This window comes from Balearica regulorum, chromosome 4 (assembly GCF_011004875.1).
Source record: "Balearica regulorum gibbericeps isolate bBalReg1 chromosome 4, bBalReg1.pri, whole genome shotgun sequence".
NCBI classification, from domain to species: domain Eukaryota; kingdom Metazoa; phylum Chordata; class Aves; order Gruiformes; family Gruidae; genus Balearica; species Balearica regulorum.
In genome coordinates, this window is record NC_046187.1 from 74,899,351 (window position 1) to 74,923,657 (window position 24,307).

Consider the following 24,307-nt stretch of genomic DNA (forward strand, 5'->3'; position numbering starts at 1 on the left):
GTGGCAAAGATTTTCTATCTATGTCCACATCATTGGTGAAGATGATGGCAGATACCCATTAGAAACATTTCTGTTGAGAGAGTTTCTCACTGACAAATGTGTCCTAAGCTAACTGATTCATAATCCTTTTAATATGTGTTTGTTTTTATCAGTTTTGTGTAGCACTAACTTTTTTAACCAGAACATCAGTAGTGCTAACTCGGACACCCTGTGAAGCTCTGAGTTACTGCATTTTCATGGTCACCTTAGATGAATTTGTTAGATGTTTATGAATCCCACTAGTGAATGTAGTATAAGAATCAAGATGATTATTTTCTAGTGAAAATAATTTGCTATTTTGTAGAAATAATCAATAATGTGTAAGTACACAGTGTTTGGATTTCATCAGTCGTTCATTCTTGTTCTACTGCATTCTTGGCCAGATCAAGAAGTTTAGAAATACATTTTCACACCAGATCTGCCCAGTGGCCCATGAATTTCTACAATTGTACTTTATTAATTAATTGAGACCATAATCTAGTACTAGGGAAGAGATATAAAAAAGGAATTTAATAAATACCCATAAAATAGCCTTCCAGTAGAGAAAATGGACTTGAAATCTCTTTATTAGTATTTGGCTCACTCCTTCAAATACGAATGTGCATGTACAACTGCACAAAATTAGAATTATTATTTCTAATGCATCTGTGTGGGTGTTCTTGGTTTCTGCAGAGAAGAGATATTACATTCCCCGCTGTATGCATAGTAAGTGGAATATGTGGCACAACTTGTTTGGGTCAGAATGAAATAAAATTATACTGTGATATTCTTACATTTTTGGTAGTCTGAGTTGCTCAAAATTCTATTTTCCAAATATCTTGATTATTTAAATTATTTGCATGTCCTTGTGAAAGTGATATGCCATTCTTTCTGGCTAAAATTATTTAGCTGTTTCTTTCCCTAGTTAATGTAGGGGGAGAAAATCAATATAGAAGATAATATTTTAGCATTAGTTGATCCTAGGGTCTTATTTGATGCCAGCATAGCAGGCTAAGTAGCAAATGCTCTTAGCAATTGTTTCTGATAGTGGAATTTTGAAAGCACTAAGAGAAATCTTGATCCATGGAGACAGTACAATAATTCACATTGACATATTTTCCCCATTCGCCACAGGGCAAGTGGAACTATTAATGTTCCTGTACAAAACCTTTTTCTCCTTTTCTCTTTTTTTTAAGAGCAGAACAGAACCAGTGGTGATCACCACAGTGGATTATATGTACGAATTTAGGCTACCCTGCAGCTATCAAAGGGAAAAAGATTCAGAAAATTTACTATCAATGTATCTTTGTTTTTTGTGGGTTGGTTTTTTTTTTTATTTTTTAAAAAAATAGAAAACCCCTGTGCAATGAGCGTATATATATGTATTTACATTGTGGGTTTTTGTAGTGTTTTGGAGGTTTGACGGTTGTTTTAAACAAGAAGGCATCTCTGGGGTCAGGGAGCAGGTAGCAGTGATTGTAGAATAAGCTGTTTGAATACAGCATGTACACATGAACTGCTTCTAACAAAAAAAATCTCCTCTGAATCCATTCTGTGCCCCACAACGTACAGTCAGTGCCCAATGGAGACAGCCGTTCCAGTCACGTATACACAAGGAATATTTGTTATCCATTGTAGTATTTTGCCTGCAGCTTTGAGAGACCCAGTTTTGTCTTCCCTTAAGCAGCAGAAATGATGTCAGCATCAGCGTGGCACTTTTTTCCTTGGATGTTTCAAGAACTGAGAAATTGAACCGTTCATTGATAAATAAAGATTTATGTGAAAGATGTATTAATTTAAGCAATTTCACCCACTTAGTGCAGTAGAACTGCCTTTGAAATGAGATTTAAACATGAGTTCTTGAAAACTTGGTTGGTTAGATGTTCAGGAAATAATAGACAGTTGCCTGCTAATAATGCCAGAAGCAATAATTACACTGGGAGGAGTAGTAATGATAGATGACCAAATATATATCTTCTCAATGTGCATCATGTTGGCCATATGTTACTAAAATCTGTGTGTGCTATTAGATTAAAAATTAACTAGAACAATTTTCTAGGTAAATTAGCAAACAATTTCTTTGATGCCCTTTCCATCCCTCTTCCCCCTCCCCCCTGTTTTTTTTGAGAGAGTCAAGAGACTAGGCTTAGGTCACAAATGAGATGAGTTTGATGACCTCAGCCTACGGCCTCACAGACATCTGTCTGCATCTCAAGACGTCCATAGATTTTAGCACAATTGGAAATCTCTTGTCAGGAGAGATCCAGGAATAGGCTAAGAACACTGAACTCCAGTTGTGATTGTAAAATCTCTAGAAATAAAAAAAAAAAATCCACTCTTTCTCCCTCAGTACTTGGGATTTAGTGGAAGCTACAGTTGTGCTTAAAAGGAAAAAACATTCAAAATACTCTTATTGAACCAAGGTAGGGTGGGTTTTTTCTCCTTAGACCATTTATTTTCTACATGAATTATTGTTCATTCCTCTCTTGTGCTAGTTCTTTCTGATGTGGGTTTCTCTGTAATGTTAATCATGTAGGTGCAGCCTCTGGGAAAGACACAAACTTTAACCTTTCTGGGTCATGGGTCTCAGAAGCCACTTTAGTTAGAGATCAGCATGGTACAACAGTACACAAAGTATTCTCATTTGTTTCCAGGTCTTTCAGGAAAAGCTAATTAATTATTTATACATTATCTATATACATTTACTTATTATTACAGCTCAGTTGTCTTTAGCCTCCACTAGTTAATTTAAAGTACATTTTTCCTAAGGTAACATCATCATCTGTGATATAACTTGTATTGTTCATAAGGCATATCAAATCATTTTAATTAAGAACCCAATCTGTTTGCGTGGTAGTATTTCCCTTTTTGTGTACGTCTGCTGAACTTTACTCTTCCTGAGGTGATGTACAAGCCTGTTCTGTGATCATTCTTTCAGATACGTGAAGTAATACAACTTAATAAAAGTTGATTCTAATATCAGTGACTCTTCTGCTGGTCATAGGGTAAACAGGACCCAAAAAAACATGAGAATTTGAAGCAAGGATTAAAATAGTTTGATATACCCTAAGATGTTCCCTAGAATTAGGTGATAAAAATAAAAACATTAAAATTGTTGATTGCATCAGTGCTGCAGATTTTCAATTGCTTACTGTGTTTCTTGTGACCTGGTAGCTCAAATGGCATATCAAGGTAGTGAAAAATACTAGTTCATTACACAAAAGCAGTATTCAATACCTTGCTTCATAAAAAAAGACAGGATATGTTAAAAGACCAAATAATTGTCTTGACAAAATAAATGAAAAAAAACTGAAAAGAGTAAAATAAGCAACGTGGTGCATTAACTGAAACTGGTTTCAGAAGCTGACATAATGTTCCAAATCATCTTCTATTCAGTACTCTGTTCTAGGAAATTTACCTTTTAAAACTATCATAGAAAGTGCTTTTATTTATTTTGATGCCTTTTGTTTATAGCTCATGATGAACTCTTTGTGGGCTTTCCACAATGTCATCATGAATCACAAATACGGCAGAAGTATCACCCAGCCGCCTTGCCAACACCTGCCTGGCACAACCGTAACTATCTTTAAAATTGCACCAACGATTCCGCTGTCGAGAGTAATGGTTGTCGTAAGATCATGGAGTTCCCAAAAGATGCTTGTAGGACCACAGTTGTGCCGTGCTGTGATACAAATTGAACAAAACATCTCTGTCAGAGAGTAGAGGAGTTGAACCGTTCCAAAGACAGCACTTTAGCAAACATTTTCATGAGATGTGTTCTCTCTGCAGCATTTTCTTCATGTCATGTAGTAAGGCCTTTGGAAAGTTTATCCAATAATCTTTAAATAATACCCTCTTACCATAATGCACAGTGCTGCCTTAGTCTGAAAGTCGGAGTATTTGGCAATAAATATAAACCCAAGTAGCAGTAAATCTGTTGATACTTGATTATCACCTATTTGAATCAATTTTCTTCTGTAGTGAAATTGTATGTTATATGAATATAAGTAGTATGATCAGGCAGTATTTATGCTAGGATAACAGTCTACTTCTCTCTATATGTTGTACAGCAATACAAAGGCAGCGTTTTCAATATACAGAAGTTACCATCTCACTGTGTAAGCTGGCACGTAAACCTATGTCTCTAGGATTTGTACATATCTTAAGAGCCTTGCATAGGGATAAGGGCTTCTTGCAGTTTACTTTTTCAGCTATTGAGTTTTAAATCTTGAGAATGGGAAGTAAAAAAGTTGCACAGGAGTCTTTATTTTGATTTAGTAAAAGAAAAAATCCCAATAACTGCCTATAAAATGTTTGTTAGTGTTTGTTAGTTAGGGTTTGCATGGCCAGGTTTTGGTAGCGGGGGGGCTACAGGGGCGGCTGCTGTGAGAAGCTGCCAGAAGCTTCCCCCATGTCCGACAGAGCCAATGCCAGCCGGCTCCAGGACGGACCTGCCGCTGGCCAAGGCCGAGCCCATCAGCAATGGTGGCAGCACCTCTGGGGTAACAGAGTTAAGGAGGGGGGAAAAAAACCTGCATAATACCAAGAGCAATTGCAGCCAGAGAGAGGAGTGAGAAGATGTGAGAGAACAACTCTGCAGACACCAAGGTCAGTGCAGAAGGTGCTCCAGGCACGGGAGCAAAGACTCCCCTGCAGCCTGCGGGGAAGACCATGGTGAGGCAGGCTGTCCCCCTGCAGCCCATGGAGGTCCATGGTGGAGCAGGTATCTACCTGCAGCCTGTGGAGGACCCTACGCTGGAGCAGGGGAGGAGTGTGAGGAGTCCTCCCCCTGAGGAGGAAGGAGCAGCAGAGACAACGTTTGATGAACTGACCACAACCTCCATTCCCTGTCCCCCTGTGCTGCTGGCAGGGAGGAGGGAGAGAAATCGAGGGTGAAGTTGAGCTCGGGAAGAAGGGAGGGGCAGGGGGAAGGGGTTTTAAGATATGGTTTTATTTCTCATGAATCGACTTGATTGGTAATAAATGAAACTAATTTTCCCGAGCTGAGTCTGTTTTGCCCATGACGGTAATTGCTGAGTGATCTCCCTGTCCTTATCTCGACCCACGAGCCTTTCGTTACATTTTCTGTCCCCTGTGCAGCTGAGGATGGACAGTGATGGCTTTGGGGGGGTGCCTGGTGTCCAGCCAGGGTCAGCCCACCAGTTAGAAAAACATATACATATTTGGAGCGGTATAAAAATATTAGTATGTTGCCAGATATGTGGAGGCAGGCAACATATGAAGTGTGTTTCTGCAGCCAATGGGGTAGGTGGTTTACTCATGAAACCTTCCTAGTTTATTTTTACTGCTCTGAAATCATCGACCGTTCACTGTTATGGGTTGCCCAGCCTGTATACTGTTGTGACTATGGAACATATATGTTGTAACTATGGAACTGATTTTCACTGCCCATCTCTTCACTGGTTTTTCTCCACTCTAATTTTCCTGTCTTCTTAGAATACAAAGCGCTCTTCATTGAGATTATTATTATTTTTAGATAGTTAATAGGATGGTTTTCTTATTTTGTTTACAAATTTTTGGATACACTACTTTTAAAATGAAATTAAAACAAGTTAAAAAATCTAGTTAGAGCTTACACTTTTGATTATAGTCCATTAAATTACTCAATAGTTACCTGTAGGCAGATTTTATTATGTTTATACAAATGCGTTCAGGTTTTTTGATGTGCAAATGTTCTCTGTTGTTTGTTGTAGCTGCTCTGCGAAGTGTGAGTCACTGAAGGTATCTGAAGTGCTTGAGCGATGGTGTGCAGATGCTGACTGCTGTTGTGGTGTAGCATTATCAAATTTTAATTGTCCATGGACGTGATCAGTCAGCGAAAGGCAAGGCGCTGCCAGGGAGATGTTGTGTGTCTCAGGAGCTGGGGTCATGATTCACTAGAGGTCACTTTTTGCTCACTAATGAAGCATCTCTTACCTCAGCGCTAGGTGATGGAGTGCTGGTAGTGCAGTATTTCACCAGGGTACAAAGCAGAGTTCAATTTGGAAGAGGAGGAGATGCAAGACTGATGAGTTGTAATCACCCCAAGTAAATTTGGCAAAGGAAGAGAGTTCGTTTCAATGTCATAAATGTAGAGTCCCAGTGCGTGGTTGTGCTCGAGGTCCTTGACAGCAAATGAACGTTTCCACGTAACAAACATTGTTTTGATTTTTGCATCCTTTAGCAGCCTTGCTGGTTTTTCAGATTTGTAAGCCTCGTGGTTAGTTTGAGAGAAAAGTCTCCAGATAAATGCTTAGTGAGAAGTTACTTTGATTTTACCCTTTTTTATCATTCCTGAGGAGGTCTTCGGTTTTGTGATACGTGTTTCAAGCAAGGAAGTATGACGTTCTCTGTGCCACCTAGTGCATGAATGACATTTGTAAGTGCGAATCTAATTGTTCAGGAACTTACTGCCAGACCAAATTGGTAGGTATGTACAGCATCTCCTAGAGATGCCCCTACTGCTGCTGGGTAGGTGGTGCCAGGCCTAAAATAATTAATCCCACTTCTGAGCAAATAATCACCTCATGTTGGGAGGTACACTGGCAAATCTGAACTGCTTGTGGCTTTAGAGCTAAAGCAGAGATCAAGCCTCCGGCATCTCCCACCTTTCTTCTGGAAGTGGCATAGGCAGTGGCCTGCTCTTGAATCCGTGGAGGCGAATGTAACTCTTGCACATCACATCTGAATTGGATTTTCTGCATCTGTTAGGTTTCTCAGCAGATTGTCCTAAGACCAAAGACGTACCCACAATAGGAAGTTCACTCAGGACATCCACTGGTTCTGCTTAGGCCCCGGGATGGTTAATTATTCTCCATATTACCTGTGAAATTACTGTCACCAAACAGGTTATTGAATCTATTACAAACTTGCAGGTTTTTGATCCCTTCTGTTGGCTTTAATATTTATCTGTTTATTTGCATACAGAATGAAGCCTCACAAAGAATATCTATTTTTCATTATAATTTCAAAGAGACAATCACATGTCATAACTATTCTATATGGGCATGAGCCTACTGCCTTCAATCCTCTAAAAATAATACTTTGCTTCATTACCAGGCCCAGACTGATTTAAAACTTGAGAAGTAAATTACTACTCATTAGTAACTTGCTACAGTCCAGTTCTAGAAAAGTAAATGCAGAATGTTGTTACCCTGGTTCATTATGTTGAAAGTATATTGCATTACAATTTTTAATGGAATTTTTAGTGTAATATATTCCAAATGCCTCCTTTTACACCTTGGGAGACAGCTGGATCAGTGGTCTCACTCGCCGATTGAGGGGCTATCCACTGCCCACATAATTTTGTTAGTAGCTAAAGTTAAATTTTTAAGGACTTCATTAGTAGGAGGAGCCTCAGCACAGCATCTCTGCAATGTACCCAGTTTGAATGAGCTCCAAGATTTCAAACAGGTGAGAAGGAGAAAACCTTCCCCTGGGTTACTAACCCACTTTTTGTTCTCTCATGTTAATTGGCTGTTCGTTCCCAGGAACACAGATTGCACTGCTTCTCCTTTACCTCATCCAATGTCAAATCCCCAAAGCAGCCCTGCCAGCGCAGAAGGGAGCGAGCCATATGGGGCAGGTTGCAGTTGTTCCTTCAGGTCTGGATTTATTCCACTGTGAACAGATGGACAATGGCTGACATCCATTAATGGTTCTCGATAGGTTTCTTCCGCTGTCCATGTCTATCTTCTTTTTCTCTTCAGCCAGAACACAGACCTTCCTGGAAATGGTCTGTTAACTCCTCCTGACGAGATGGAAAATGATACCTCTCATTTCACGATAACCAGAAAATGCAGAGGATTTAATTCCACCCTGCTTCTTGTGTTTTTAGCACTTGTATGAAGAGAGTGAGATCAAGAAGAAAATCCCTTAGTCACTTAATACAGATAACATCAGAGGAGAGAGGTTTTCTGTGTTCACTGGTTTGAAGGGAATTTATTCTTTCATTCATTCAGCACACTGCAAGCTTTTTCACTTTTGTACGGCTGGTATTTCCAGCACAGAGCTAGTAGAGCCGTTCCATTTTGAGAAAGGAGCAATGCACATTTGGCATTTCAAAAATGACTTTGAATGTTTGACACAGCTGAACTTCTTGTTCATTAAGTGGAACTTTAATCTATGACTTTGATCCTTCAGCAAACCTTTTTTACAGTAGATGAAGGTCCTCTGTTTCATGCTTGTGATGACCACCATTTCTTGAAGTGTTTCCCTTTTGTCAATTATTCTTTTTTCCATTTTCCTCTCAGAACCTGCTGAAAATGTTTCTCCAAAGTGGCCTTTCTCTTTCACATCAACCAGAAATCATTAACTTCCTATAGCAGGAAGTTTCACAGAGAGGAAGTTATACCTAAAAAAAAGAAGCTGTAATTAAAATATGCAATTGCAAAATGAAAGTAGACTGATCTGTGTGTGTGTTTCATAAACAAATGCTTTTCAGGATCTGAGTGAAAGAATTAAGGAAATATTTAAATCCAAACAAAGTTTTCTTTCCAGATCTTATATAAATTGAATTGACTTATTTTGATGACGCATTTTAAAGATCTATTTTTAGGATATAGTTTAAGTGTTGGGCCTGCTTTATCCCACCATTCTTTTGTTCTGACATAAATCCCTTTAGGATCTCTTTAATAGCATCTGCAAGATTTACTGCTGACAAAAATTAAGATATTCCATTGAAATATAATCTTACATTTTGATTAAAAAATGCACAAAGCTTTTAAATGAAGGCTTTAAAAACTCTTAAAATGAATGACGCATGTTTGATAATGAAGCAAGAAGATGCAGAAAGAGCCAGCACACACAGCTATGACAAACTAAAGACAATCTGTAAGTACACAGTCTCAGTATCTAGATGTAAGACTATTGTCAAACCTCATTATTCACTTTAGAGAGCAATCAACATGTATCTTGGCTCGTTGCTTATATGATACAACAGTAAAACTTCCTCTTTCAGTATCTTCAAAGTCACATCTGTTAAAGAGATTGTACCCTAATGTATCTAATTTGTGAAAGCCCAAGGTCATGCCCTTATGATTAGACATTCTGAGGGGAATAAAACTTGTACTTAAATTATACGTATGGCTGTTAACAGATACATTTAAAACAATGTATTTACTCTTCAGCACATGTGCTCCTCCAGCTGACTCTTAAGAAGCCAAGAAACAGTTTGGGGGCTTTGAAAAATGCCATAATTCTTAGTGCAAAACACAATACACTCAGCTGTGTAACATTACTGTTAAAAAACCCCAACAAGCTCACAGTGACAGCAGTGCCGAAATGTGATAAGACGATGGGGATCGTTATGTATTGTGGAAGATTTACTTATATTGTAGCTGTACAAGCTGCAGTCTAAAAGATGTGAAGAGGACTGACTGGTGACGCAGAGGCGAGCTGGAGAACTTAGGAAGTAAAATGGATAGGGGTGTGGAAGGTTTGGCTGGAGGCAGCTGGTCTGCTCCTGGATTTCCTCATGTCACTGAAAGCCATGTAGGGGAGGAGGACTGAACTCTGGGTGAACGCAAGCTTCATTTTCTTAAACAGAAACAACACTGCATTGTGTTCTGCAGGAAGACTTCAGTTGCTCTTTGGTTATTTCGTTTTCTTTTCCATCCTGAGAGCCCTCCTAGTTTATTCTCTAGAGCAGGTGCCTCGCGGCAGCTGTCAAAGAGCAGGGTGGAGAGACCTTTTGCCTGGGGAGACGGGGTCAGATAACCTCTCTCCTTCAGCAGGTGCAAATCAGCTTTCCACTGTTGAAAGGAACATGGTCAGTCCAGTTACCCTCAGCTGAGGATCCAGCCCTTGATGCTTTCCCAGGAAACATGAACTTGCGATGCATGTGTGTGTGTGTGCACAATCCGGCATTACCTACAGTACGCATATTTATTTGTTAGGTCTGCGTACAATCAGAAAGGAAAAAGAGCAAGCATATGAATCCCTTCATGAAGTAGCATAGAGAATACCAAACTGCAGTATTAATAACCTCCTGTTATTGAATACTCCATCTGTTCATCATGCCAACTTATCCTCACTTAGAGCACTCCCCTTGTCATAATATTTTGTACCACACTCCCCTCCCTCCTCGAAGCCGCAGTTCCAGTTTAGAACTAAACATTTGCCCAGTCATGTAACCCCACCAAGGAAATGGTCTCATTGCCTGTATCTGTTTATGTTTCTCAACCCCCCCCCCAAACTCTAACTTCATTTCTGAATTTTCATTTTCTGCTATTATTTTTTTTGCCAGAGATACTTCCATATCCATATTGGTATTCACATACACCGCACTTGAGGTTTAAGCGTGTTCTACCCGTAATGCTCGTTTCTGCTGATACTTTGCTACATGGCAACTTAAGTAGTGCAAAAAGAATATCATTATTTTCTTTTTACAGCTTTGATATGTATATATTTTTATATTTGCTAACATCTATAACTGGCAATAAAGTGGTTAACCACTTTAAAGTGATTAAAACCAAATTTGTTTATTTATACAAACCCCACATGAGGCACTTGGCTAGATGCTGCCCTAGTGAAGCGCAGTGAGAATCTAGAGAAACTGTGGTGTTTGAGGCATGTCTGAGACGTCTATACCAAGCCACAACAGGCTTTCTCATGAATGCAGGAGGAAAATGAAGAAAGTCAGAGGCTGCATAAACTTGTCCTGGGAGTTACCCCCCGATCCTGCTGGTAACCCTGTGAAATGACACTACCTGGAAAATGAGGGGGAAAATCAAGTTATTAGGGAGCCTGGAGCCAAGTTGCTGAAGGCTGCCTATAAGCTAAAATCCTTTACTTGTGCTATGAGTGGATTCCTGAAATCCACACAACTTGGAGGCTGAACCCACCCTTTACAACCTTTGTGTTAAAATAGTCCTCTCAAAAAACCAACCAAACCAACCCCAAAACCACAGGAAAATCTGCAGCCAGTGCATATAGAAACAGAGAAGAGATGATCCACTCCTAGTATCAGGCATGTCGCTTATCAGAGTGAATTACTAGTGAATGCTGCCCAGGAGTCCCTGTAACTGTTTGCATTAGTTACCTCTAATATACTCATCACCACGGCTACCCTAAGTATTGCAGACCAATCCTGCAGAATCCAAAAAAAGTTCTAAAATCTTAATGTCTACCCCCTCCCTTCCCTTGCGTTACTTTTGAGCAATCAGCCACGGACCCGGAGTTCAGCGATGCAGTCAGCAGAACTGACTCTCAGATCATCCCGCAAAACGATTAAAAACGTGTGAGAGGAGGTACTGAAACTTGGCGCTGGGAGCTTGGCTTGGAGCAAGGCGGCGGCGCGGACAGATGTACGCTGAGGCGCGGACAGATGTACGCCGAGCTCGCTCCCCCTCAGCGAGGGCACCCCAAACTCCCCTGGGGCGGCCGGACCCTGCACCTCGGCCCGGCTTGGTGGCCTGCTTCTCCTCACCTCGAAGTCGGTAAGAGCTTTGCCATTTCCCTCCGTTTGAGGAGATTCAGGCCCTGACTTACCGCTCAGCTCAGAAAAGAGCGCTAGTACTTTATTTTTATCAGAGGTTGACCTGTCGTGTGTCCCCCCCCAGTCGTTATCTGAGGGGGAGTCGTGTCCCCTGGCACCCCTGAGGTGCTGCTGTGGCAGCGCGGGCTTTGGGGCCGTTTGCGGCGTAACCGCTGACAGAAATCGAGCGTTTTCTTTCTGGAAAAAGCCAAAGATGGGGTTTTCGCTCGCCGGGCTCGTCTGTGGGGAGGGGACGGAACGAGCGAACACCCTGTCTGCTCCCGGCCGCGACTCCGCTCCCTGGCCGCGGCTGAGGAGGAAAGGGGTTGGCTGTGGGAGAGGCGTAAAAGTTTCTCAGATAGCTGGAACCGGAGCTCCCGGGGCTGAGGAGAGGAGAAACCCGGGGGGAAAGGCGGCGGCGCGAGACCATGGCGGCGCTGCGGACCTCCGCCGCCCTCACCCCTCCCTCACTCGGGCGGGGCGGGGCCGCCGTCAGCTGACCCAGCCGGCCGCGGGGGCGCCGCGACGACTTTGGTTTTCGTCCGCCGCCGCCACCGCTGCTTCGGCGAGGAGGCGGATGGCGGGTTCTCGGGGGGACCAGCCCCGGTGGGGCGGCACGGAGCGGGGAGAACGGGGTGGCCGGGGTTCGGGCGCTGGCGGTAACACCGGGTTTTGACCCACATCTCAGTCTCGGTTCCACTTTGGGCAGCTGCTGGTTTTCGGGTGCATTGAGACCTGGCCTTTCCCCAGAAAGGCGCCCCTTGGCTCCAGCAGCCTCTTCTGAGGGTCGACCCCGCGCTGGGCTGATGTTCTGTTATTTCTTGGCGTCCCCACGCAGGATGGTGCGAGTAGGTGAAGTACAAGACCAGCAGTGATTAATTTGGTGCTGCGGGACGGGATCATTACAGAGGATTGGCCCTTTCTGTAGTCTGTGGGGCTTTCCGGGGACCCAGGTCCTGGGGACTCCGTGTGGGGAGCTGCAGAGTGGGACACCCGAGGACAGCTCACACTAGGAGAACAATTAGTGCGTTCTGGGTTGGGTTTTTTTTTAAAATCCCTGTTAATTCATAAAGGGGAAAAGCCTTAGCCGAATCCCAAAACATGGTGAAACCCCAGAAGTGCCGATGTTTTGGGATGCCAGTGCAGGTGTCGAACGCAGCTCGTGTTAACTTTGTTGAAGTTTAAGCAAACCCAACCAAACCAGCGGCTACATCGGCTCCTAGAAGCAGCCCGAGGTTTCGGTGCGCGTTTCTGGCGCCACGAACCAAACACCCGCGACTGGAGGCGTGAAGGCTCCAGGCCCTCTTCAGCCCGCCCCACTCTCTTTCTATCTTCGGTGCCTTCCTGGAACCAGGAGATCAACCGGGGGGGGGGGGGGGGCGTGGAAGCCCCGCCCGTGGCGGCGGCAGCGGCCGCTCCCCCCCTCCGATACACACACATACGCGCACCCCCCCACACACACACCCCCCCCCCCCCCGCCAGCGGGCGGCGCGCGTGCGCGCGGCGGGGGCGCGCGGGCGGGCATGCGCGCGGGCGGGCATGCGCGCGGGCGCGCGCCGAGGCGCCTCACTTCAGGGGCGCCCACGGAGTAGCCGCCATATGCCGCGGCGGCTTGTGTTTTTATTGCCAGCCTCGCCGTCGCGGAGCGGCGGTGCCCTCCCGGCCGGCCTCCTCCCCGCGGCGAGCGCGGACGTAGCGTTTCAATGGGAAGTTCTCACTTATTAAACAAGGGCTTGCCTCTAGGTAACGATCTCGCTTCGCGTCGCGTCGCGCCGGCCTGGTCGCGGCTTGTGGGGACCGACCCGGGGTGTGTGTGTGGGGGGTGGTGGTGGGCGCTGTGTGTGTGTGGGGAGGTGTGGGGGTGGGATCGGCCCCCGCCGCCGCCGCTGCCGCCGCGCTTTGTGTGCCCGTCACCGCCGCTGCCGGCCCCTCCGCGGAACCCACCCCCCTCCCCGGTCGCCGGTGGGGAGCGGGGCTCCCCTGACGGCCGCATCGCCGGCACAACTTTGCCTGGTTGGTAGCTGGGGTATTTGAATAATAATAATGGTAATAAATAGAAATGAAAATTAAACGCGGGGAGGAGGGTGAGGCGCAGTCGGGGGACTGGAACTCGGGTGCGGGTACAATCATCCTTAAATAAAAAAAAAGTCAAACGGCGCTAAAACTGCACCCAGAACGTTAATTCGGGGTGGGTTTCCCGCTCCGGTCCCGTTCGCTGCTGGGCTGAGCGGTGCCCTGGCTTCGAACTGCAGAGAAATGCTGGTGAAGTGCCATGGAGGGGAAAAAAAGAAAAAAAAAAAAAAAGCTGTGCTAATATTTCAATAAACAGGAAGTTTAAAAGCGGCGTTTTATTGCTGTAAAAAGTGCTTAAGGCCTGGCTGTTGAAATGATTTTGCTAAATCTGTGGACGGGTTATGTATCTGAGAGGTAAGGCTCTTGTCCGTAAATTTGAATTTCTCTTTTTCTTTCTTTTCTCTTCCCCCTCCCCGTTTTTTTTTTTTTTTTTTTTTAAAACATGTGCTACCAAATGCATTTATGGATTGCTGCTGGTTTTGAAGGTAACATGAATAATATGCATGGGGTGATGTTACAGATATGCCTCCAGAATTGCTTGGCATAAATTATCATGTTAATCTGAAGGTGATTTTTTTTTTCTTTCCCCAGACATAAGGAGACAGAATGTCGATTCTGTTTATAAACATTATCATTTTGTAAGCAAATGATACTTAAAGAAGGTTATGAAGCAGAGAATAAGCCTGTTTACTGTGTAGATATGAGTCAGTCTGCTATGCTGCTTTGTTTTCCTCTAAAAAAAAATTAAAATCAAAAGTCAGGATTTTGCTCATAGTACCGATCTGGACAGAATAATAGTAGAAAACACTGTTATCAGCAGGGGTTTTTCAAAATTTCACCTGTTGTAACTTAGATTAAACAATTTAACGTGGCCTTATATTTTAATAACTGTTGTCCTTATCAGGAAGAATGTTTGCTTTTAGGCCATGATGGAGCAGCTAAAGATAATCATCCCTTTAGCCTCATTGAAAATAATGAGGCCTAATAAACTGAAGTGTATGTGTACTTTTTTCCCAGTGAATTAAAATTAACTATAATATCTGCAGCGTACATACGTGTTTCAAGTGCATCGCCCTGATTCTTTCTCCTGGGTCTTAGAAGATGTAAATATACTTATTTAGCATTTGAGCCCCTTGGCAAGTAGCCTGATGCCCTTATTAAAATATTTTAAATCTCATTATTGTATCTCACTAGGAAGGGAACAAGAAAATACTAACAAAAATAAAATCTATATTTAAATAATTTCAGATAAAATCCCATTGAGCAACACTTTAAAAATCTATATCTTTTATAAAGAAAAAGGGTTAAAAAGCTCACTCATTATAAAGTAGATTATGCTAGTAGAAAAATAATTGTCCAGTGCATCTCTTTGTTCTGTGTTCTTATGTTTTATCTATTTTTAGCTGTGTGTTGGTGAAGCAGAATGTAAAATTAGCAGCCCAAACTGCTAACTTTAGTATATTTTATAATGTTGCTCTTTATTGACCCCCAAAGGCAACAAGATTTCATTATTGGAATTCCTTAATGTTTGACAAATAATATCCTCTTTGGTTTACTATTATGTCAACCATCCGGAGAGTAAGCTAGGGACAAAATATTTGTAATTCACTGGTGTATTTCACACCAAAATGAAACAAACCACCGCCTGCCCCAAACCTGCCACGGTTTTTGCAGGCTGAACAAGAAATAGGTGTTTATGGGGTGGCTGCAATTAATAAACAGAAGAGGGAAATTGAGAGAGTTAAACTGTTCCCACATTTTTGTCATTGTTAATGTAAAATAATACATGATTTTGTGATGTGAATGGAGTTTCTCTGTGTTTATTTAATGGCATTGAGGGCATAAATTGGTGCAGCGTCAGTGGTGTATTCTCTGTCCTTCTGTAAACCCCACCCCCCATAATGTAGACCCAGTATTTCTCCATCAAGTGGTGTCTTATTTCATTACCAAATTGGTAAATAAAATAGTAATAATCCTGAGAATTGCTGTAGTTGTGCTCAGTAGAAGAGTTTAATCAATGAAACTACTATTTTGAAATGAAACTACTACAGTCACCTTTGTGAATTTTTCAGTTCAGTGTTGTCTGTGTAGTTAAGGAGTAGCTGGAGCATGCAGCTTTTGAGCACGCAGTATATATACGTGTAAAAAGCTCATTGTCGTAAATATTGTATACACTATGGTACTTCGTCATAACGTAGAGTTCCTGATAGCGTGACAAAACAGATTACAAGTGCCCTTACATTTGTCAGTTTAGTTAGCTCTTGATTTGTCCTGCTGTATCATAAAGATAAATAGCATCTACCCTTTGTTAAAAATGCCCGATGCTTCAATTTACTAATCTCTCTGTTTGTTTCTAAGAGTTATTGTTTTATTTACAATGTAAACAGAGCCGTCGTGGTACTTAGTTGAAAGTGTAATCCGAGAGATTAGGATTGGGCTGGCTACTGTGAAGTGTTATCATACAGATACAGTAGCACGCTTGCCAACATTTGAAATGTAAAGTCAATCCCTCCTTATCAAATAAGAACATCTACCACAGATTGGGGACTAGCCTGGGTAGTCCCTTTTGGGGAGAAAATTGACGTTATCCCAAAGCGCCTGTTCACATGAATACCTTAAGAATAAAATAAAATTTAAAAAATAAGCTTATTTTACAAGCAAATAGTTTGAAGAGCAGTAAGTGTATGGAAAGGCACAGATTTAAATGTTTTTTTAAGTAAAGATGCTGAGAAGCAATGTGATCTTTAATTGGCTTTTGTGAAATACAACAATTACTGAAAACCAGGCAAATAGTTTGGACTACAGTTGCTTGTTGCCGCTCTGTCTTTCCTTACCTACCGTGCATTTATAATAACTGTGTTCTGTGAAATGTATCTGGAGAGGTTGGCTACTTGTGTGTTAGAGACCTGCCTTTAAGAGTAATATTTAGGTTTTCGCCTCCCAAGCCAGCTGGGAGCACTGATGAGGTGATACTCTCCAGCATGTGTCAAGCTTTCAAATCCCGTAGCAGTTGGCAGTAGAGCAACATAGCAGCCTCATCTGAGGCTCCCTAACCTTCTGGCCCCATAATTATTTATTTAGTGAGAGACTAGAGATGGAGTTACACTTTTAATACGTGTCCTAAAATTTAAGGTGAGGATAAAAGTTGTAGTACATAGCCCTTTAGCCTTAGTTCCTCTGCCACACGTGCCTTCTCGCTCCCAGACAGCGTAGCAACAGATTTACAGTTGGGAAGACAGACGTTCCCAGCTGTGTTTTTTGGTCTCTCTCTCCCCTACTGCCTTGAGAGTAAAGATGGTGATTCATTTTAATCTACGTATTGATCAGGAAAAGATAGCAAACATGCATTACAGATAAATCTAAAACTAACATTTGCTGCTGAAATATAACCCTTTATTCCCTCACCATATTCCTCTGGGAGAGCTGGAGAAGTGCAGCAGCGCTTCCAGTTGTGGTGGGCGTTTTAGGATCTCTGAGCTGCGATTACAACAGGATCTTTTCCAATGCAGAGTAATCCTCAGCCCATCTCCCTGTGATTAATGTGCTCAGAAGTGTTTTGGGAATCTGGCAGCATCAAAGTGTCGGCTGGCTGCAACTGATGTACGACCTTACACCATGGTATTGTGGGGAGGAGGAAGCAGAGAAGGTGCCTCAAATTGTTTATGGTGTGAAAAAGGGTGCTGTGAGTCCCTGGATTAGACTTTTTTTAGGCGCTTGTGGGGCCCCATCCTTTAACGCCCAACTTTGGTTTGATGGTTGATATGAGTAAAAACTTGAAATTGTGTTTGAACCCGACCAGAGACCTGTCTGGTTCCTCGAGGAATACGAGACAATCCCTGGGCTTGTCTAATTTGTGCCGCCTCTTAGCTGCTGTGTGCGGCCACCTCGGGGACGGGGAGTATCTGGAGCACAGCGTGCCTCGGCCGCAGCCTGGGGCCCTGCCCGCTGCCAGCACCAGGGCCCAGGCGGGAGCTGGCAGCACTGCTCGCTCTGCTTGCTGGCAGAGGGACGCCTGCCCAAACAGAAGCCTCTACCTCTGTGGGCACTGCAACAGGCAGTGCCTTTAAAAGAGAAAAAAACAGTAATGAGATAATAATAATAAAAAAAAATAATAAAAGGCTCACAAGGTAAAATTAAATACCAAGTAAAAAGAAATCACTCAAAAGAAACCTCTTCTGAAAAATATCTATATATTAGATGAATAGGTTAATAATTTTTTGATGCGCAAAACATAGCGTGCTTGTATTTGCTGTAGCAGAGCAAGAATTTAATTTTTGAGGAAGGTGATTATAAATTAACTTGTCTCTTTTATGAAATATTTTTGTCATTTCATCTCAAACATACCATGTTTCCTATATTATTACTCCATTTACTAATTATCCGGTTTGTGTCTAATCAACATAATTGAAAAATGACTGATTTTTTTCTTCCTTTGAACTAAACATCGCTAATGCTATAGCATGTTTTGTGTTGATATTTATTTTGCTCATCTCTGCGTTTTCATCTTTTATTATACTTGCCTTTTTCAAGCGGCATTTGGAGGAACTTCATTGCGGTGTACCTGCTGGGGTAGTCAGCCAGAAGGGATTCTCTACGGAAGGCAGCAAAAGCTGGCCTCAGGGCTGGGGACAATTGTTCAGAGTAATTGAAAGTCGAGGTTTTTTTTTTTAATAGAAAGCTTTTTATTTTTATTACATATAAAAGCTTTGTAGCTCTAATATTAAAACGTGGTAATGTGATTATATAATTTTGCTTTACATTAGGTATTTTAAGGCATATTTTAATAGTTCTGTTTACAGGTCAGTGGATGTCCCTTATCCATGCCGTAATCACTTTCAGCGAGTTGTGTCACCACCAGCAAAGTTACATAAGTCTGCAGTGAAAGTTGTTCATGCTTTCTGACTCTGTATGTATGCCAGAATGCACCACGTTACCCCTCCTCTCCTTTTAGTCTTTTTTAGGGAAGCTCTGGTGCCAACTCACAAAAAAAAAAAATAGGAAGGCAGAAGAGAAACATTTTTCTTGACTTGAGTCACAATTCCAAATTCCTGTAGGCAGTCCAAATTTCTTATTGTTGGATGTGCACTAATGGTCTTCCTGAACAGCCCCAATATTTTTTGATAGATTCCATCTTGTGCTGTCATGCGTGGACACGCCCTGATATAAGTGTGGTGAGAGGTCTGTCCCAGCGGGGTATGCTGGAAGTTTTGCAATTAATTCTCACACTACCATGCGGAACATGACAAGAGCGTAACTTCTGCTGCCTTTTAAAGCAAGCATTGCTTTTGCCACCTTCTGTGCTTGGTTGACATGTGACCTTCAGAAGCGAGAAATGTCTGTAGTTGGGAAACCGCGACCGGCAGCCCGGTGTTATGCATGTTTACCTAAATGTGTCTGGTCTTGTGCAAAAGGGATGGAGGCCTTCGTTCACGTTGGACAGTCAGAGCAGAGTCTAAACATGGGTAAAGCAGATAGTGGTTTAGGAAAGCTGAGTTCGAGGGACAGAAAAGAGAGCGGTCCTGCTTTCTATTTTGCTCATGTTGGAGCCTTGGAAAGCCAGGCTGACTGCTGCTGCTGCTGCCATGTGGGGTATTGTCCCTCTCTCTTCACCCTCCAAACATGATCAATAGGAATTAGCCCATGGCTGCCGTCTGATGACAGCAGGAATGGCAAATCCAACTCACTAAGGCTCTCCCTGCTGCCTTGTCATCGAACTGTATTCCTTTCCTATGGCGGGAGTGTGCACCGCGTGCCATGAAGCCCTGTACCTGGGCAAGCGGAGGAATGGCCATATCCTCTCCTGCATCGTGCTTGGCCAGTGCACTGGCGAGTCAGAGCTCAGAAGAAAGCCGGGAGGGAAGCAGCACTGCAGGGTATTTTCATCATCATCTACTACACGTACTTTTTTTTTTTTTTTTTTAAAAAACTCTGCAGAATGTCATCGTAGCCCCTGCATGAGTCAGAAGTTGGGAGAATGAGCCAGAAAGGAGCTATACTGAGATGTGTGCTTTCCAGTCACATTGGGCTGATGGGCAGGAGGATTTGCAGGAAGGGAGTGCTGCCCCAAGCAGCTGTTAGTCATAGGGATAGTCAGAGAAAGGTGCTGCTGGGGGCTGACAGACAGGAATGTCTTTGCCATCGATGCAGATCCCAGTATCTTTAATTTATCACTGCAGAATTTCTGTTGGCTTCTGTGGGACTTTTACCTGAATATGGGTTTTTCAGAATTAGCTTCTATTTTAAGCCAAACTGTCCAAAATTACCATTTCTTCTTGCACATTTGCAGCATGGCACTCTCAATCCAAAAGAAAATGTATGGCTTAGCAGAAACAGTGGTGTGGAGCACTTCATCGAAATTCCCAGATGAGTCAAATTTCATTAGATGGTTGCAGCCAGTTTGTCTCTTGCTGAGTATGTAGCTTTAGTCTTTGCAGAGTCATGCAGGACAAAAGTGTTTAGCAGAGATAACCACAAGCCAGTCTCCAAACTCTTAAACTGATATTGAAATATTTTTTCTCTTTAATGTGTTGTACCAGATATGTTAAACTGTTTATTTTCAACCAGATAATGAGCGTTTTCACATTTGTGGTCTACCATCCATCTTAATGCATGTCTAGTGCTTCACTGAATAGTATTAATGTGTATCACAGCCTTTCTCATGTTGTTGATTTTCCCGTTCATATAATCAGCGTTACTGAGAAGTGATCTTCAGTAATTCGGTGTTGTATGTGTACGTTCCCATGCTGGCTGGAACTGGCTAATGAAGTCTTTCTCTATCTTAATATAGTATTTCTTGACTAATACAGGTCATTAAGATACTGACCAAAGTCACTGCAGCATTTCAGGTTTTATTTTGCAACCTCACCAGATTTTCTCCTGTATGCTAAGTGTCTCCCTCTGCTAGTTGTGCTCCTTCCCTGGACTGCCTTGTGCCAGGATTGGTGTCTTTCATTTCTGCTACTGGCTTTTGGTGTAGGAAGTCTTGTTCATTTTAGTTGGTTTGCATTAGCTTTCAGGATCCTTTAAGATGAAGAAATGCAGTATCAATTTTCAGTACCTCTATAAACCAGTTACTTGCACCTAAAGGACTTATTACCTTCACCCTCAATCAAGATTTGTAGTTAATACTGCAGTCACTTTATTCCTTGGTTCTGTCAAATTTTTGTTGATTTTTCAACTCCTACGAGACTTTCAGAGCCTATTTGAATTGTGTTGAATTTGCAGATAGTTCTTAATGTGGAATCTTTTCTTGTTATCCTAAAACTAAAGTGACTTCCTACATCTGCTCTGGTTGGGATTCGTGGTCAGCAGTTTAGCCACCAAAGCACTACTCCTTTGTGAACTTTGAACTCCGCACTACCAGACAGCAGATTTTTATTTTTTATTTTTACAAGCAAAAGCAACGTCTAGGAAAATAACCTTTTATCTGTGTAGAGCTGGATGTATTTTAGCCACGTCAGTCTAGATAAAAAGAATGTCTTGCATTTTTTTTAAAGCTTGTGGGAGGAGGCTCACAATAGAGGCTCCATTGTACTGTTAGTACTGAGCGTACAGGAAATCACAAATTAGCTATGACGAGAGTATTGCAGGGGAGTTTTAAGTTTACTTAATTCCCATAGTATTGTATGGTTTTGAAAGGGTTTCACAATCCATTGCTTTTCGGGTTTGGTTGTGTACGTTGTTTGTATTTGGCAGCCCCTCTGTTCAGGGTTTTCTCTTACCATGTCTTTGTTCAAAAGGTTTCATGTTTTGAATCCTTGAATCCAGATGACTTTCTTTCTTACTGTAAATACAGAGGCATACAAATACACTTGGTATTTATCTCATGACTACCCTGCAGCCATCTAAAATTTAAATTTAGCATTATGTATTCAGCAGTGAGAACTATCTCCTTAGAGCAAGCAATGGGAAAGGACTTTAAGTGGGAATTTGGAGAACTGTAAGCTGCAGGCACAACTTTTCCTTTCCTAGCAGATTTTGATGCTGCAGGATGTTGAGTTACTCAGCTTCCAGTGATCGAGGGGAATTGGAGTAGGCTTACAAATCTGTAGGATCCTGGCTGCATCCTACATACTAAGCCTGAATTATTACAGGATCACCCTTTTCTTAAAATTTTGTCCAAAGATTGGTTTGGCTCAGTACCTGCAGTTGAGGAACAAGTTCTGTCACTCAGTTGGAAGAACTAGGATTATGAAGACCCTCCAAAATCATAAATCTTATTTTCTTAGTCCTGTGAATAAAGAAAGTACAAAACAGTGTATTGCATTGAGCTGGTAATTTAGAATTTGAAGTACTGTGAATATTACAATTTTGCATTTGTATTCATAACTTTACAAGCATCTTCCCTCTGGACTTGTTTTTAAGCCTGTTAAATTGTGTTAGTGCTTTTTTCTGAGCTTTGTGGCTTTGTTTAAAAAAAAAAAAATCTGTTAACAAATACATAAATAGAAAATACCCACAAAGAGTCAAAGGGGAAAAAAACCCCAAGAAATTGAAAATAAAGTTTAGGGGGTTTTGACTGTCCTGGGGATACTGTCTTGTAGAAATGATGAATTTTTCAAAGTGTGGTTTACACAACTGTAGCAGCTATTGAAATACCCTAAAGATTTATTGGCAGGAGGGGATTTTTTTGTGCAGGAAAAAAAAGATCTCAAAAATCATCTAATTCTCTGTCAGATTTTCAAAGAGAATTAGTAAAAATTAGTTTTTGTTTTAGAAGGCTAATTCAAAGAAAGAACATTAAACAGTGATTATTTTTATAAATAGTAAATAACCTCGTCTGTTATATTTAAGATTTCTTTGATCACAAAAGTGCATAGTGAAAGAAGCAGTGCATGAATAAGCCATATGATACCTGGGAACTGCTCACATTTCATTAAGTACACTTTTCAATCAAGTTAGTTAAGCTCTAGTGCAAGCCTGTTTGAACTCTTGTTTAAGTGTAAGCTAGGCTTATTTCACATTTGCATTAAGGTATTTAGGAATGGGCAAAACCAAATCAAAATGTGGTACTTTGCAAAGACTTTATATTGGGCATTTATGTTCTAGTTTACAAGCATACTTTAGTGTAAATACAACTTCTTTCTGCGGGAATTGTACCTCTCTATGAAAGGAACTTCACTGAAGCACCACCTATGTTAGGAAATTAATGTTCTACTTGAGAACTGAATTACCTTCTTGAAGTCCTTTTTTTTTTTTTTTTTTGTTATTCAAGAAGTTTCTCATTACTAAAAATCTTAGGTAAGCACTGAAGTAAAGTGAAGTGTAGGGTAGCTGACTTTCAGGGCAAATTTGGTCTAATTATTGTCAGGAGAATTGGAAGAGAGAGGGGAGCAGAGACAGCAGTGCTAGCAAATGTCCTAAGTGGCAGTGGAGTGGCCTGGATGATCTTGGTGATCTTCTCACTCTTGCGAGTAGCCTCAGGAGTGACATAATTCATGTCATTTTTCTCTGCCCAGTCCCTCCATGCGTTGAGTGCAGGTAGTGATGGTGAGGTTACCTGGGAAAGTACTCTGGGATCTGTTGGAAATTAGAGCAGGATGCTGTTAATGGTGCTCTGAGTAGGTGCTTGGTAGGTCTTGTGTCCTGTTTTATCACAGGGAAATGGTTTGGGGAGGCAGTGTGCTTTCAGTTGTGAACTGAATTAAGGTAAATGCACTTAATAAAAAGGCAACCTATGGCTTGACTGAGCACAGCACTGTCCAAAATATTCTGCTATGATTGAAGGGCTTACTTTTTTCAAATTAAAAATGTACTTTCCACCATTAAAGCTCTTCCTCTTTAAACAGCAAAAAAACCCCTCCTGTATATTTGAATCGGGAAGTTGTATTTCACCAATTAGGACATGCATGCAAACAAACCAGCAAAGTACTGGTAAGCGATGAGGCTGCAGCTCCATGTGCTGTGCACTGCAATATGGGGATGTTACGCTAGCACTGAGTGCTCTCGCTCCTGCTGAGCTATGAAGGCTTGGAGTGGAGACATGATCGCAAGCTATTTTTACTTAACAGTTGAACTTTGGAAGAGAAGTAGTAAGGGATAATTTCTTTCAGTTTGAGTTTGCACATTGTACGACTATTAAAAACTTCAAGACGACTGTTAAGTAAAGACAGCTACTTGAAGTGCCAGATGGAAAAGAGCAAGAAAACTGCCTTCTGTTTAAAACAGAAAGGGGATTTTTGCTCGTTTTGTACTGGGGTCTTCTCCAGTTGCTCTGCGGCTCTCTTCTGTGTTGCAGTTTCTGTCGTGAGGCCCGTTCAGGCATTAGATGTGGAGCGAGATGCGTTTCTTGTTAATTGTATGACAGAATGCAGGCTTCAAACAGCATCTTCATCACATGGTACCAGCTCTGCATCACAGCGCCGGGCTACGTTGCTGAAATCACGATGGTGCCTTTTTTTAGTTCTTACTCGCATTGTCTAGTAAGTGCTCTTGGGGACATTGCAAACATTTCTGCTATTTTAGAAATGCACTGGCTTTCTCAAAAGCTGTCGTGGTTTGTGAAATACAATATGGGCTGTTTGGTTTGGATGTGAGACCCCTTGATTCATTCTTTTGCAGAGTAGTCAATCATCTTATGTCCATTTTATATGGATTTAGTTCGAGGCCTGTGTTAGTTTATACATAAGTTGGAATAATTGGAAAATGTGAAAAATGTGAAGTATTCTTCAGTTGGCTAAAATTTTTAAAAGGGCGTTTTTTTCCTGCCGGCATCTGGAAGTTGGCCAGGTGAAAGTTAAC

At 41.9% G+C, this 24,307-nt stretch overlaps 1 protein-coding gene across 20 annotated transcripts in view; it reads left to right on the forward strand.

Moving 5' to 3' along the window:
* Positions 1-24,307, forward strand: part of CTBP1 (C-terminal binding protein 1) — a 248,970-nt gene that overhangs the window by 166,651 nt on the left and 58,012 nt on the right. For 2 of the 20 annotated variants that reach the window (XM_075752713.1, XM_075752718.1), the window contains exon 1: positions 12,990-13,237. The exons of 12 other annotated variants lie outside the window; for them this stretch is intronic. Coding sequence is in view for 3 of the 8 variants with exons in the window: in XM_075752699.1 (XP_075608814.1) it covers positions 11,345-11,456 (112 nt within the window). In the remaining 5 variants the exon portion in view is untranslated. Of the gene's footprint in view, positions 1-11,302; positions 11,457-12,989; positions 13,238-24,307 lie in introns of those variants that run through there. 6 more of the 20 variants (XM_075752699.1, XM_075752698.1, XM_075752703.1 and 3 more) reach the window with 6 other exon arrangements.